This window comes from Balaenoptera physalus (assembly GCF_965194825.1).
Source record: "Balaenoptera physalus genome assembly, chromosome: 3".
NCBI classification, from domain to species: domain Eukaryota; kingdom Metazoa; phylum Chordata; class Mammalia; order Artiodactyla; family Balaenopteridae; genus Balaenoptera; species Balaenoptera physalus.
The window spans coordinates 22,999,641-23,017,239 of NC_138890.1; the positions used below are offsets into that span (position 1 = coordinate 22,999,641).

General features: G+C 36.5%; 1 protein-coding gene across 1 annotated transcript in view; it reads left to right on the forward strand.

Moving 5' to 3' along the window:
- The window catches only part of LOC309657057 (uncharacterized protein), a gene marked incomplete at its 5' end in the record, with an annotated part of 131,418 nt that overhangs the window by 37,769 nt on the left and 76,050 nt on the right, over positions 1 to 17,599 (forward strand). Inside the window, one exon of the mRNA XM_082454017.1 lies at positions 5,592 to 5,734. Coding sequence (XP_082310143.1) covers positions 5,592 to 5,734 — 143 coding nt within the window. The remainder of the gene's footprint in view (positions 1 to 5,591; positions 5,735 to 17,599) is intronic.

A 17,599-nucleotide genomic window follows, 5' to 3' on the forward strand; every position in this document is an offset into this window, starting at 1 on the left:
TGGAGGCAAGGCCGTGGGTGAGGGTGTGTGGGTGCGGTTTAGGCCCAGCCCATTGGAGGGGTTCTCTGAGTGTAGAGGTAGGGCCCTGGGTGGGGGTGTAGGGGTGGGGCTTGGTCTCTGTGCAGCAGGAGGGAGGCGCTGAGGGCAGAGAATTAGGCCCAGGAGCCCAACAGGTTCTCTGGTGCCTAAGTGGACAGGGAAAGCACTGGCTGCGTTCCCTTCCATTCCTCCACGCCCCCACTCCCCATCTCCCCCGGGGTCTCCCCAGTCCCTGCTGGACCCCTAACCATGGGTGTGTCCTGCTGGGTGTAGGAACTCCTCCCCTCCCCCAGCCACCCCTCAGGGGTTCCAGTCCAGTAGGTCTGGCCTTTACTTTTGCTTTCCCTTCCCTCCCGCCCACTCCCTCAGGACCCATGCAGCTGGAGGGGACCTTCGTGGGCATAGGATCAGGACCGGGATCTCAGCAGGCTCCTGGGGGCCCAAGTGGGCAGGGGAGAACTGGCCATGCTCCCTTTTGATCCTCTGCCCTCCCAGTGGTCCCCCAATTTCCCCCTTTTGGGGTGGGATCCCTTCCCCTCCAGCAGCCACCCGTTACGGGCGCCAGTCCCATCCCACCTCCACTTCTCCCCCTCTCACTCCCCCCATGCCCCACGTCCTACCTGGTCACTGGGGGTTTCTCCCCTCCCCTTAGGTGTCTGTGGTCCCTCACCGGTGCCTGGTAGGTGCCCTAGTTGTGTGGAGACGTGAATTCCATGTCCTCCTAGTCCGTCATCTTGACTCTGCCCCCCAATCTTAAACTTATGAATTATTTCTGGAATTTTCCATTTAATATTTTCAGACCATGGTTGACTGTGGAAAGTGAAAGTGAGGATAAGAGGGGACTACTATAATGCAAAACCAGTGTTGATTTTTATTGTTGCACTAAATTGTAAAACCTGAATTGGTAGGCAATAATACCGCAAATTAAATAAATAAAAATTTGGGAGAATCAAGGCTTAGATGTTGAGGCAGTTAAAATCTAACTCATTGCCATGATAGTTTGGATAATAGGAATAAGTCGTGTTATTTAATAACTTATCTAATAAGTTAAAGTAGAATCGCACTGCTTATGATGAATGTGTTGGTAAATAAGGCCCTACTGATATTTGGTTAAGTGGGGTTATTATGGCTAATCATATCTTGGAAGAGTACTATCCTTGCCAATTTTTAAAGTTATTTTGAATTTTCACCCTTCAAATAACTTACGTGGAAATTACTAACAACTACATTTCTTTGAAATTTTCCTTGTGTGAGCAATGGTGAGAATCTTTTAAAGCATATGTTTGAAATATAACCTTTCAAGTATATTTACTTCATATACTATAATTTTTTAAAAAATCATGACTGGTAGAGCCAATTTTTTTTAATATTTATTTATTTATTTATTATTTATCTCGGCTGTGCTGGGTCTTAGTTGCGGCACACGGGATCCTCCTTGCAGTATGTGGGCTCCCATTTGTGGCATGCGGACTCTTAGTTGCGGCATGCATGTGGGATCTAGTTCCCCGACCAGTTATCGAACCCAGGCCCCCCGCATTGGGAGCGCAGAGTCCCCCACACTAGTCCACCAGGGAAGTCCCTGGTAGAGCGAATTTTATAACAGGATATTGATACCATGTTGTCCTACCTTATTCTTTCTATTTAAGGCAGACCGTTTTTGTTATTTTGGTATTGGTAATGTGTGATGCTTGTTTACACATTCTTAACACAATTAAGCAATAGCATTATATCACAGAATTAGAGCTAACTGGCCAATCTGTAGATTGAATTTAGCACCCAATTCATATTTTTCCCTTTTATTACATTATGTTTATGGTAACCACATGGAGATATAAATTTCAGGAAGTTTCCAGTTCAAAAACCTCAGGCTCTCACCCAACATAACACATTTATACAACATTTAAAAGTACAAAAGCTCCTTTTGGTTAAGGGAAAATACAAGAAAACTCATAAATTTAATGACACCAGAAGTTCTGGTCCGTGCTGTCCCAGAAAAAGGTTGCCAAATCTGTTTCTTGGCTCTCTCGTTGGTAAGAATGTCCCCCTCTGATACTCAGCACAAGGTGAGTGTTTCTACACCAAATGTTGGAGCCTAGGTTTTCAGAGTCCAAGCTGATGACTGCCACTGCTCCTTGGGCCTTGGGAGCACCCAATTTAAAGTCCCTTATCCCAGTGGTCTTCACACTGAAGTAAGGCCACCCACTTATGAGATACAGGAAGAAAATGTAACTTCCATTTTTTTATACATATTTTTATTTTTTATATCATGTGCAAATTTCTACTTAGGTTTACACTATATATAACATATTAGTCATATAATATATACCTCATTTATAAATAAATAACTGCACATATTGCTGCATACTTAGCTATTTACTATTAGGAGTACTCAGTCAAAATAACATAAAGACCACAATTCTGACAGTAGGTAATCAGAGAGAATGGACACTAAGGGGAGAAATGGGATCCTTTGAAAGGGATAGACAAAGGTCCAGTGATTAATAATATAATAAAGTATAGATTAGAATATTATATGTATCAAGGGATTTGTTTATAGATTCTTTATATACTTATTATAAAACATAAAAATGATCCCTATTGTTCACCAAGTTAACAGGAGTTTTAATAACTATAAGTAGACTACATACAACTTTCATAATAGTTTGGAGCAGTTTAAAGTTCAGGCACAAGTTTTTCGCATATAGTGGCTTTTCATTTTCTGGTTGTGGCTGACCTTTATGTAGGCCTTTTTTATTGCTATAAATGTTCTTTTTCAAGGGATACACTGTTTTTGTCTTTTTGTTCTTGGTGGAGGGAATGTAAAGTAACTTTAAAAAGTTTTAAACAAATTATTATAAATCAGATTATGAGAGACATGTTAATTTTCCATGTTTCCTGAAGTTGCTAAAATTTGTGCATATTGCTTTTATAGCCAGAAAAAATATTTAAAAGCATTAATAGAAGTAACTCCTAGTAATAGAAATAAAAACAATCTGCATATCTTCTAAATTACCTATGGTAGGGGAAAAGGTAAGAAGGGAAAAAGAAGTAAACAGTAAAACATAGAAAACAAGTAGCAAGGAAGCATTTATAAGAGGAAGAAAAAAGTTATGACAGGTTTAATCAAGTTTGTTATAACAATAAATATAAGTGGGATGAACATACCTTTTATAAGGAGAAGACCTACTCTAAAGTTTTTTCAAAAAGCCTAATTACATACAGTATACAAGAGTCGCACCTAAACAGCATGATTGAAAGAAATTGAAAAGAAAAGAATAGGCAAAGCAGATACATTATAATAGAAGGAAAGCATAAAGGGGTGATAATGTTCAATTTGACAGAGCTTAAAAGTAATAAATGGAACAGACTACAATGGTGAAGCATATAAGCCATAATGATGATGTCATGAATCAATATGGAACCAAATTATACAGAACTAAATTTCTATAAACTTTTTTTTGTTTGTTTCTTGTTTTTGGCCACACAGCGCAGCTTGCGGGATCTTAGTTCCCCGATGACCAGGGATTGAACCCATGCCCCCTGTAGTGGAAGTGCAGAGTCCTAACCACTGGACTGCCAGGGAATTCCCCAGAACTAAATTTAAATGATAAAAATTGCAAGAGATAAAGAGAATTGTTATATCTCAAGAGTAGTTTAGAAACTTGAGTAGTTCTCTAAGTCTGTGACAGATAAAGATAATAATTTTATTATTACTATATTCTATATTTTTATTTCAGCTGATGTACAAGAAAAATAACTATTCTGAAAACAGAAAATATATGTTCTCCATGACTCATGAAATATTTATGAAAATTGACCATGATTTTTGGTCACAAATAAAATTTCAGCTGATTCCAAAGAGTAGAAATAGATTGTCCTAGACTCTCTGCCTATGGCAAAATAAAATTAGAGCTAAGTAATAAAGATAGGAAGGAAATTGTGTAATTTTCAGATCTTCTCTAACACTCTTGGGTCAAAGAAGAAATCAGAACTGCAGTTGTAAGATAAAGTTGGCCCTCCAGCCCTCTGTGTCCAAGGATGTGGAACCCGGAGAGGTGGATGGCCAAATATAAGGGATTTGAGCTTCCTCAGATTCTGGTATCCGTGAGGGTCCTAGAACCAGTCCCCCACAGAACTGAGAACGACTGTATGTAAATAATATGATAGTTCACAGTATGCTGCATTTTCTTTTGTTTTCCGATTTAAAAAGCCCAATTTTGTATTTTGGTTTCAGAAGGATAGTTAAAGGACAGTATTCAATAACAAATGTTTCTTGGCCCTCTGTAATGTGCAAGACATTTTGTTTGATGTGAGATATAACTCTGAGTAAGACTGAGCCTTGGTGCTTGTAATCCACTGGATTTTATTATTCAATGCACATTAGTAGTATAACTTATTTGAGATTCATATATGAAAAATCCTTTATAGTTTCTTTGTAATGAAACTAAAGAGTTCAGTATGATCATTTTAATTTTCAGCAGAGGTACCTATGGTACCTATATGGAGAGGAGAACTAGATTATTACTGTAGACTGATTGAACTGTGTAGAATGTCTGGAGATCTTGGTTCCTTTTTACCTCTATCACCTGTTAGCAGTTCTGTTTCATTGGACAGTTTAATTTTATCCCTCTGGGTTTCAAATTCTTCATCCATAAATGAGGAAGCTGAATTAAAATATAAGATTCTTTATACATGTTATTTTTGTGTAGCTGTGAATAAATTCGTAAGTATTGAGCATCAAGTTCTTTTCAATCTGTAGGGACCAAACGTATGCTCTAGTTGGGGAAGAAAGACAAATTTAGGGCTCCAGGCAAGCAGAGGAGAGTGCATATATCTTTAAAAAGGACAGAGATGGAGAAAAGAAGAGCATTGGGAAAGGTTTCACAGAGGCAGTGTGACACCTGAGCTGATCTTGAAGATAAGTTTTTGTCAAGTGAACAGGGAAGGAGAACATTTTAGGTGCAGGAGATAATAGAAGGTATAGAGGCAGAGAAGTGAGCGTTTTACATTTGGGAAATTGCAGTTAGTTTGTATGGCATTTCGTAGTTAACATGGGTTTATGGAGGAGTAGCAAGACATCAAGTATTGATGTATATGGGAGCTGAATTGTGAAAAATAATGGGCTTTAAGTTAAAGACAGTGAATAACCATGGAAATTTTTTTAAGCAGTGGAGGGAGGTGGCACTGTAAGATTTAGTTAGGGTGGACGCAGAGATAGCATTTAGGAAACTGGCAGTTGAGACATGATGAAGTCTTAATTAAAGTAATGGCAGTGGAGATGATATACAGGTTTTAGAATAGGTCTCTAAAATGGATGGGCTTTGTGGGGTGTGAGAGCCCTGGAAGTGTGTGCAAAATTTAATATGTGAATGTATTTTCCTCTGGGAGAGGGTCTATAAATTTCATCACATCATGCAGGAGGGCTATTAGGGTAAATAAATATTGTAGGGAAAATTCACAGAGTGATATTTTACAAACTATGAAGGTTAAATAATTTTAAGTTTTACTTTATTCATTAGTGACTAATCTAATCTTTTTTCACTTTTTTAGAGTGGACAGGCCAAAATCTCATCAAGTTCGAACCTCTGGTACAATAAGGCGAACCTCTTCTTGGATACGACCTTATCTCACAGGACAGTGGCCACGAGATCCTCATGTTCATTACCCTTCATGCATGAAAGATAAAGCTACTCAGGTAAAACAAGCAAATCAAAATCAGTTTTATTGTCCTACAGTTCTTCTATTTTGATCACCGTAAAGAAAATTAATTTAATCAAATTTTCCCAGTTATTAAATATATTCAACCAAAGAAGAAAGCCATTTCTTTTAATAAACTTTAGACTAAGTATTTTTATCATCTCGGTTTTGAAAGTTTTAAAATTATTTAATATTTAATAAATAGCACATCAGTCTACATTGTGTGGTTTTTGAGACTTATAGTTTTAGGAATTATTTGCCTACAGAAATTAATGACTAGTAACTGTATTAGAAAATACAGGCATATCTCGTTTTACTGTGCTTTGCTTTACTATGCTTCTCAGATATTGTGTTTTTTTTACAAATTGAAGGTTTTTGGCAATCTTGCATGGAGCAAGTCTATCGGCGTCTTTTTTCCAACAGCATTTGCTCACTTTACGTCTCTCGGTCACATTCTGGAAATTCTTTAAATATTTCAAACTTTTTCATTATTATTATATTTGTTATGGTGATCCGTCATCAGTGACCTTTTTTGTTACTATTGTAAAAAGATTATGACTTGCTGAAGGCTCACATGATGATTAGCATTTTTTAGCAATAAAGTATTTTTAATTAAGGTATGTATATTGTTTTTTTAGGATGTAATGCCTTTGAACACTTTAATAGACTACAGTAATAGTATAAACATAAATTTTATATGCACTGGGAAACCAAAAATTTGTGTGACTCTCTTTATTGCGATATTTGCTTTATTGTGGTGGTCTGGAACCGAACCTGCAGTATCTCCAAGGTATGCTGGTATAAGTAGTTTTTGAAGAAAAGCTTGTACAGTTCCTGGAAATAATTTATAAAGTATTAACACATGGCTAAGGAAATATATGTTAAAGGGTTTTTTTTCTGTTTAAAGCCAAAACTAAAATCCATGAGAGAGAAATAGAAAATTTCCTGTTTGTCACACCTTCTCTATTTGTGGATCACAGCTTTTGGCTTGAAAAGTTTTCCTTCCATGTCAGAAAAAGATCTGAAAACATCTTAATTTATAATTTCTGAATTCTTGACCATATCTTTATAGCAGTAGTCGATTAGCATTATGTAGAATACGAAAAGTATAAGAGATGGTTATTGGCCTTAAAGAACTTACAGAAAAGTTAGGAAAATAAGATGTAAATGTAAGAAAATTGGTAATAGAAGATAGAGTATTATTAGGTGTTAGATGAATGGAGCATTTAAATGTAAGGGAATTCAATGGAATGGGAACATTTTTGGCTTTGTGGGTTAGGGAAATAGAAGGATTAGAGTTTCATGTCTGAAGAATGAGGAAAAGGGGAGAAAACTTTAGACATGATCTATGAGAATCTTCTCCAGTTTTGTAATTTTCTCAGGCAAGCTTGAAACCATAAAATTAGCTTCTTTATCATGCATCCTATTAATTTTGTCTGTGTAACATTTTATGTCACCCACTCCCAGTCTTTTGCTTTCCATTCTTTGTGAGGGAAAGGAGGAGTTTGATATGGTATGCAGTGGGATTCTCAAGCAGAAAGTACTAGCAAAACTTAGAGATGTGGGCCTGCACACTTAGAAATGGTCACAGATAATTCAAAACTATCTTTCTGGAGGAGTTGGACTCCCAAGTGTGACAGAGTGTAGGTATAGAGTAAAGAAAGAAGGTCAAGAGATCAAGGACTTAGTTTTTAGAAATGCACACAAGGGAAGGATAAAAAATTAATGTATTCACCTGGTAGCAACAAGGAGAGAAAGGAGTTTAACATTTACTGACTGTGTACCATGTACTTTGTGTTTTTATATCCTGTGTTTCGTTTAATTCTCACAAGAACATTATAAAATTACACGATGGGGAAGCAGAAGCTCAGGGAAGTTAAGTGACTTAGTATCCTAAACCTAGGAATTGTTGGAGCCTGGTTTCTAATACAGGTTAATTTGTCAGCCAATCTGAACTTCGATTGTATGGTGCTTTTAGGATAAATGGAATAGTGTGTGTGCCTGTGTGTGTATCACCTAGTAGAGTAATTGACACCATTCTTAAAAATGGTAGCTATTCTTTTTAGGTTAAAAAGAAACCCTACCTCTTATTGAATATATGCTTTATGCTGACAGTCTCCAAAAACATGATCTTATTCATTCTTCACCAAAACTCTAACAAGAGGAGACAGAAAAAGAGCAAAAGCTAAGAGAAGAAATGAAATAGTCTAGCCTTAGAAACCAAAGAGAAAGTTGTTTTAAGAAAGGAAAAATTATTAACAGTATCAGGTGCTACCAACAGGTCATGGAAAATAGGGAGTAGATTTAGGGATTAGGGGCATATTGTCTTGGAGAGTGAAATATTGATAATATGTTAGAGAAGGAAGCTCAGCTATTTGGGAGTTAAGAAGAGAGTGATATGGTGATAGAAGATAAGGGCGCTGGGTAGGTTTCTTCACCACATGTTTCTTTATCTGCACAATGGGATTAATGAAACCTAACTCATGGTAATGTTGTGTGACTAAATAGGGTAATATTTGAAAGTGAATATGGCAATACACATGTTAGGTTATTAGTAGCAGATACAGGCAGGCCCATTTGTAACATCTGCAGGATCTGGAGCAAATATAAATGTAGACCTACATACCATATACATACTAAGTTAAATTAACAAACTGTTACATAAAATTCCCCCAAAAGCCTGAGGTCCAGGGTAGGGGCTTCTCTTGCCTGGGTCTGCATGTAGATCGTCTATTTGAGAAACCTGACATTGATAGGAAGGCCAAATATAGGCCTTATTTTACATATGATATACTGAGGCTTAGAGAAGTTTAACTTGTACATGGTTCTATAGCTAAATAAATATGAAGAGATCTGAATCCAGATTTGGCTGATTCCAAAGGTTTTGTGTTTTCCTCAAAACACAGTGTTCCTCACTGCCTCTCATAGTAATCACTAAAGTGTATAGCACTTGACCTAGTGCTTGCCTTACAAGCCTAAGAAATGGTCTTGCCCTGAAGCATTATTAGTTTAATTGAAGGTATAAGAGATGAACATATGAGATGGTTGTTATTGTCATGTCCATACCTCCTTGATTAATTCTTTAACTCTTGGGGAAGGAAGTAGAGATTTGTATTTATTCAGTGGAAATTAGTAAACAAAAAGTGATACAGTCATTGTGCTACAGATATTAAATACCTAGGCTGTCTGGCTTTAGTGGAGGGAATCTCTAGTATTTTCTACCTTTCATATTTCCATATTTCAGCTACCTTAATTATTGAGGGTTAGAAATAGAATTCTTATTGCTTCATGTATTTATACATTGGGCCTTTTTAAAAGAAGTAGCATAGTGTTGTGGGAAAGACTGTGGACTTTAGAGACTTTAGAGATCTTGTGTTCAAATCAAGACCCAATGTGAGGGAACTTCCTGGGATAATGGAATTGTTGTATATCTTGATAGAGATTTTGGTTACATGGGTGGATGTATTTATTAGAACTTACGCAAGTATACACTTGTGCGTTCTAATATATAACTTAACTTTTAAAATACAGAATATAAATACCGAAATCTAATTAAGATGTTTAGAGGTGAAGGATAGTGCTGTCTGCAACTTACTTTGAAATGAATAAAAAATAAGATCAATAGATGATAGATAGATGAATATATATGTGATGAAGCAAACGTAGCAAAATGTTAAATATAGATTCTAAGTGTTGGCTTTCTGAGTATGCACTGAGAAGTTTTTTCAACTATTCTATTTGTTTGAATTTTTAAAATAAAGTGTTGGGGGGAAAATCATGGCCCATTGAATTAACTGCTATGTGTCTCACACTTCAGTTTCCTTTTTTACAAATTGCACTTAATAATACCCAGGTTGCACATACACATATTTATTCTGAGGACTAAAAGAGACAGCTTCACATTTTTGAGGCCAATGGGGAGATGGATAATTGCCAGTTTATTAGACTAATCTGTGTAGCTTAATAGAAAAACTAAAAACCATTTGTAGAATTTGATGTTACTTTATTACATTAACCCTGCTGATACAACCTTTTTAAAACAAGTTTATTACCGACACTTAAAATTGAACTTGTAGTTAAGGTTACTATAATCAGACAGTAGCATTTCCTCAGTTTTCACCCCACAGTCCAAAGTATAAATCTTCATCTATGGACAGATATGAAATCTACATGTGAATGTGTTTTTAAATGATAAAGTAACATATGCTCTTTGTAAAGTGGTCAAGCAATAAAAGTAATATAGAGTAATAATCAGAGGTGTTTCCTCTGACTTCCCAGGTAGAGTAATGATTAGAGCTGTTAACAAATATTCTCATCTTCTCTCCTTGGCATATGATAAGATTATACTTCTCTGCCCACTTGAAGTTAAGTGTGGCCATGAGACTTGCTTTGGGAAGAAGCTTTAAAGAGCTGGTGCACCAAAACTGGACAAGTAACACCGCAAGAAAGAAAATTACAGGCCAGTATCCCTGATGAACATCAAAGTAAAAATCCTCAGTGTAATATTAGCAACTCAAGTTCAACAATACATTAAAAGGATCATACACCATGATCAAGTGGGATTTATTCCAGGGATGCAAGGATGGTCCAACATGTGCAAATCAGTCATTATGGTACACTACATTAACAAAATGAAGGATAAAAATTATACGATCATCTCAATAGATGCAGAAAAAGCATTTGACAAAATTCAACATCTCTCAACAAAGTGTGTATAAAGAGAACATACCTCAACATAATATAGGCCGTATATGATAAGACCACAGCTAACATCATACTCAATAATGAAAAATTGAAAGCATTTCCTTTAAGATCAGGAACAAGACAGGGATGCCGAATCTTGCCACTTTTATTTGACATAGTATTGGATGCCTCACCCAGAGCAATTAGGGAAGAAAAATAAATGAAAGGAAGAATTAAAACTGTCACTATTTGCAAATGACAATTTACTATATATAGAAAACCCTAAAGACTCCACCAGAAAACTGTTAGAATTAATAAATGAATTTGGTAAAGTTGCAGGATACAAAATCAAGATACAGCAATCTGTTGCATTTCTATACACTAATATCAAACTATCAGAGAAATTAAGAAAACAATTCATTTACAGTTGCATCAAAAATAATAAAATATCTAGGAATAAATTTAACCAAGAAGGTGAAAGACCTGTATGCTGAAAACTATAAGACATTGATGAAATAAATTAAAGAAACAAGTAGAAAGATATTTCATGCTCATGGATTGGAAGTATTAATATTGTTAAAATGTCCATACTATTCAAAGCAGTCTACAGATTCAGTGCAATCCCTATCAAAATTCCAATGGCATTTTCACAGAACTCACACAATTCTGAAATTTGTATGGAACCACAGAAGACCCATAGCCAAAGCAATCTTGAGAAAGAACAAAGCTGGAGGCATCATACTCCCTGACCTGAAATTATGTTACAAAACTATAGTAATCAAAACCGTATAGGCATAAAAACAGACACATAGATCAATGGAACAGGATAGAGAGCCCAGAATTAAACCCCCGTATATATGGTCAATTAATTTATGACAAAGGAGCCAAGAATATACAATGGGAAAAGGATAGTCTCTTCAGTAAATGGTGTTGGGAAAACTGGACAACCACATGCAAAAGAATGAAACTGAGCCACTGTCTTACACCATACACAAAAATTAACTGAAAACGGATTCAGGATGTTCAACATACGCAAATCATTGTGATAACACCACAGCAACAAAAGAGAAGACAGAAATCACATGTTCATGTCAATGGATGCCGAAAAAGCATTTGATAAAATTCAACATTCATTCATGGTAAAAAAAAAAAAAAAAAACTCACCAAAGACGGTATAGGAGGAATATATCTCAACATAATAAAAGCTATTTATGAGAAACCCACAGCCAATATAATACTCAACAGTGAAAAGCTGAAAGCCTTCCCTGTAAAACCTGGCACAAGACAAGGATGCCCACTGCCACCACTTCTATTCAATGCAGTATGGGAAGTCCTGGCCACACCATTCAGACAAGAAAAAGAAATAAAAGGTATCCAAATTGGAAGGGAAGAGGTAAAATTGTCATTATATGCAAATGACATGATACTTTATGTAGAAAACCCTAAAGACTCCACACAAAAACTATTAGAACTGATAAACCAAATAAGCAGGGTAGCAGCCTACAAGATTAACATACAGAAATCCATTGCATTTCTTTACATTAACAGTGAAATATCAGAAAGAGAAAGTAAAAGAAAAATTCCATTTAAGATCGCATCCAAAAAAGAAAAAAAATACCTAGGAATAAACCTGACCAAGGAGGTGAAAGACTTATGTGCTGAGAACAATAACACATTGATTAAGGAAACTGAAGGTGATTCAAAGAAATGGAAAGGTGTCCCAGGCTCTTGTATTGGAAGAATTAATATCATTAAAATGTCCATACTACCCAGAGCAATCTACAGATTTAATGTGATCCCTGTCATATTACCCATGACATTTTTCACAGAATTATAACAAATCATACTAAAATTTATATGGAACCACAAAGGACCCAGAATTGCCAAAGCAATCCTGAGGAAAAAGAACAAAGGTGTAGGCATAACCCTCCCAGACTTCACACAATACTGCAGTGCTACAGTAATCAAAAAAGTTTGGTACTGGCACACAAACAGGCATATGAATCAATGGAGAGCAGAATAGAGAGCCCAGAAATAAACCCACACACCTACGGTCAATTATATCTTTGACAAAGGAGGCAAGAATATACAATGGAGAAAAGACAGTTCTCTTCAGCAAGTGGTGCTGGGAAACTTGGACAGCCACATGTAAATCAATGAAGTTAGAACACTCCCTCACACCATACACAAAACTAAATTTGAAATGGCTTAAAGACTTAAATATAAGATGTGACGCCATAAAACTCGTAGAAGAGAGTATAGGCAAAACATTCTCTGACATAAATCATACCAATGTTTTCTTAGGTCAATCTCTCTAGGGGCAAAAGAAATCAAAGCAAAAATAAACAAATGGGACCTAATGAAACTTAAAAGCTTTGCACAGCAAAAGAAACAATAAAGAAAATGAAAAGACAACCTATGGAATGGGAGAAAATATTTGCAAATGATGTGACCAACAGAGGCTTAATTTCCAAAATATACAGACACTCATACAACTCAATAACAAAAAAACAAACAACCCAATCAAAAAATGGGCAGAAGACCTAAATAGACATTTCTCCAAAGAAGACATACAGATGGCCAATAGGCACATGAAAAGATGCTCAACATGCTTAATTATTAGAGAAATGCAAATCAAAATTACGATGAGGTATCACCTCACACCAGTCAAAATGGCCATGATCAAAAAGTCTACAAATAATAAATGCTGGAGAGGGTGTGGAGAAAAGGGAACCCTCCTACACTGTTGGTGGGAATGTAAATTGGTACAGCCATTATGGAGAACAGTATGGAGGTTCTTTAAAAAATTAAAAATAGAGCTACCATATGATCCAGCAATCCCACTCCTGGGTATATATCCAGAAAAGACAAAAACTCTAATTCGAAAAGATACATGTACCCCAATGTTCATAGCAGCACTATTTACAATAGTAAAGACATGGAAGCAACCTAAGTGTACATCAACAGATGAATGGATGAAGAAGATGTGGTATATATTATATAATGGGGGCTTCCCTGGTGGTGCAGTGGTTGAGAATCTGCCTGCCAATGCAGGGGACACGGGTTCGAGCCCTGGTCTGGGAAGATCCCACATGCCACGGAGCAACTAGGCCCGTGTGCCACAACTACTGAGCCTGCGCGTCTGGATCCTGTGCTCTGCAACAAGAGAGGATGCAACAGTGAGAGACCCGCGCACCGTGATGAAGAGTGGCCCCCGCTTGCCGCAACTAGAGAAAGCCCTCGCACAGAAACAAAGACCCAACACAGCCAAAAATAAATAAATAAATGTATTAAAAAAATTTTTTTAAGTAACGTTATTTTCTTTAATACTTTAAAAAAAAATTTAAAAATAAATGCTCCAACCAAAAGACATAGACTGGCTGAATGGATAAAAAAAGCAAGACCTGTATATATGCTGTCTAGAAGAGACCCACTTCAGATCTAGGGACACATACAGACTGAAAGTGAGGGGATAGAAAAAGGTATTCCATGCAAATGGAAACCAAAAGAAAGCTGGAGTGGCAATATTCATATCAGACAAAATAGACTTTAAAATAAAGACTAACGTAAGAGACAAAGAAGGACACTACATAATGATCGAGGGATCAATCCAAGAAGAAGATGTAACAATTGTTAATATATATGCACCCAACATTGGAACACCTCAATATATAAGGCAAATACTAACCGCCATAAAAGGAGAAATCAACAGTAACATAATAATATGCAGTGGGGGACTTTAACACCCCATTTTCATCAATGGACAGATCATCCAGACAGAAAATCAGTAAGGAAACACAGGCCTTAAATGACACATTAAACCAGATGGACTTAATTTATATTTATAGAGCATTCCATCCAAAAGCAGCAGAATACACATTCTTCTTAAGTGCACATGGAATATTCTCCAGGACTGATCACATGCTGAGCCATAAAGCGAGCCTTGGTACATTTAAGAAAACTGAAATCAGATCAAGCATCTTCTCTGACCACAATGCTATGAGATTAGAAATCAACTATAAGAAAAAAAGACTGTAAAAATCACAAACACATGGAGGCTAAACAATATGCTACTAAACAACCAATGGGTTATTGAAGATATAAAGAGGAAATGAAAAAATACCTAGAGACACATGAAAATGAAAGGATGAATCCAAAACCTATGGGACACAGCAAAAGAAGTTCTAAGAGAGAAGTTTATAGCAATGTAATTGTACCTCAGGAAACACAAAAGATCACAAATAAATAACCAAACCTTACACTTAAAGCAACTAGAGAAAGAAGAACAAACAAAACCCAAAGTTAGTAGAAGGAAAGAAATCATAAAAATCAGAGCAGAAATAAGTGAAATAGAGACGAAGAAAACAATAGCTAAGATCAATAAAACTAAAAGCTGGTTCTTTGAGAAGATAAACAAAATTGATAAACCTTTAGCCAGACTCATCAAGAAAAAGAGGGAGAGGGTTCAAATCAATAAAATTAGAAATGAAAAATGAGAAGTTACAGTGGACACCACAGAAATACAAATGATCATAAGAGACTACTACAAGCAACTATATGCCAATAAAATGGAAAACCTAGAAGAAATGGACAAATTTTTAGAAAGATACAATCTCCCAAGACTGAACCAGGAAGAAACAGAAAATATGAACACACCAGTCAAAAGTACTGAATTTGAAACTGTGATTAAAAACCTCCCAACAAGGACTTCCCTGGTGGTACAGTAGTTAAGAATCCACCTGCCAGTGCAGAGGACATGGGTTCGATCCCTGGTCTGGGAAGATCCCACATGCCACGGAACAGCTAAGCCCGTGCGCCATAACTACTGAGCCTGCACTCTACAGCCCATGAGCCACAACTACTGAGCCCACGTGCCTAGAGCCCATGCTCCACAACAAGAGAAGCCACCATAAGGAGAAGCCCACACACCGCAACGAAGAGTATCCCCGCTCGCCACAACTAGAGGAAGCCCACGTGCAGCAACAAAAACCAAATGTAGCCAAAAAAACAAAAAAACTCCCAACAAACAAAAGTCCAGGACCAGGTAGGTTCACAGGCAAATTCTATCAAACATTTAAAGAAGAGTTAACACCTATCATTCTGAAACTATTCCAGAAACTCGCAGAGGAAGGAACACTCCCAAACTCATTCTATGAGGCCACCATCACCCTGATATCAAAACCAAAGATATCACAAAAAAAGAAAATTACAGGCCATTAGACACAAAAATCCTTAACAAAATACTAGCAAACTGAATCCAGCAATACATTAAAAGGATCATACACCATGATCAAGTGGGATTTATCCCAGGGGTGCAAGGATTTTTCAATATCTGCAAATCAGGGTGATAAACCCCATCAACAAATTGAAGAATAAAAACCATATGATCATCTCAATAGATGCAGAAAAAGCTTTTGACAAAATTCTACACACATTTATGGTAAAAACTTTCCAGAAAGTGGGCATAGAGGGAACATACGTCAACATAATAAAGGCCATATATGACAAACCTACAGCTCAATGGTAAAAAAGCTGAAAGCGTTTCCTCTAAGATCAGGAACAAGACAAGGATATCCACTCTTGACACCTTTATTGAACATAGTTTGGAAGTCCTAGCCATGGCAATCAGAGAAGAAAAAGAAGTAAAAGGAATCCAAATTAGAAAAGGATGTAAAACTGTCACTGTTTGCAGATGACATGATACTATACATAGAGAATCCTAAACATGCTGCCAGAAAACTATTAGAGCTCATCAATGAATTTGGTAAAGTTGCAGGATACAAAATTAATACACAGAAATCTGATGTATTTCTATACACTAACAATGAAAAATCAGAAAGAGAAATTAAAGAAACAATCCCATTTACCATCACATCAAAAAGAATAAAATACCTACCTAAGGAGACAAAAGTCCTGTACTTCAAAAACTGTAAGCCCCTGATAAAAGAAATCAAAGATGACACAAAAAAGATGGAAAGATATACCATGTTCTTAGATTGGAAGAATTAATATTGTCAAAATGACTATACTACCCAAGGCAATCTACAGATTCAGTGCAATCCCTATCAAATTACCAATGGCATTTTTCACAGAACTAGAACAAAAAATCTTAAAATTTGTATGGAGACACAAAAGACCCCCAATAGCCAAAGCAATCTTGAGAAAGAAAAACGGAGCTGGAGGAATTAGGCTCCCTGACTTCAGACTATACTACAAATCTACAGTCATCATAACAGTATAGTAATGGCACAAAAACAGAAATATGGATCAATGGAACAGGATAGAAAGCCCTGAAATAAACTCATGCACCTATGGTCAATTAATCTACAACAAAGGAGGCAAGACTATACAATGGAAAAAAGACAAGTCTCTTCAATAAATTGTGCTGGGGAAACTGGGCAGCTACATGTAAAAGAATGAAACTAGAACATTCTTTAACACCATATGCAAACATAAAGACCTAAATGGATTAAAGATATGTGGCTCAATATCCAAAAAACAAACAACCGAATCAAAAAATGGGCAGAAGACCTAAATAGACACTTCTCCAAAGAAGACATACAGATGGCCAAGAGGCACATGAAAAGATGCTCAACATCACTAATTATTAGAGAAATGCCAATCAAAACAACAAAGATATCACCTCACACCAGTCAGAATTGCCATCATCAAAAAGCCTACAAACAGTAAATGCTGGTGAGGGTGTGGAGAATAGGGAAACTTCCTACACTGTTGGTGGGAATTTAAATTGGTACAGCCACTATGGAGAACAGTATGGAGGTTCCTTAAAAAAGCTAAAAATAGAGCTACCATATGATCCAGCAATCCCACTCCTGGGCATATATCCAGAGAAAAACCTGATTCGAAAGGATACATGCACCCCAATGTTCACTGCAGTGCTGCCTACACTAGCCAAGACATGGAAGCAACCTAAATGTCCATTGACAGATGAATGGATAAAGAAGAAGTGGTACATATATACAGTGGAATATTACTCAGCCTTTAAAAAGAATGAAATAATGGCATTTGCAGCAATATGGATGGACCTAGAGATTCTCATACTAAGTGAAGTAAGCCAGACAGATAAAGGCAAATATCATATGATATTGCTTGTATGCAGAATCTAAAAAAATGATACAAATGAACTTAGTTACAAAACAGAAAGAGACTCACAGACTTA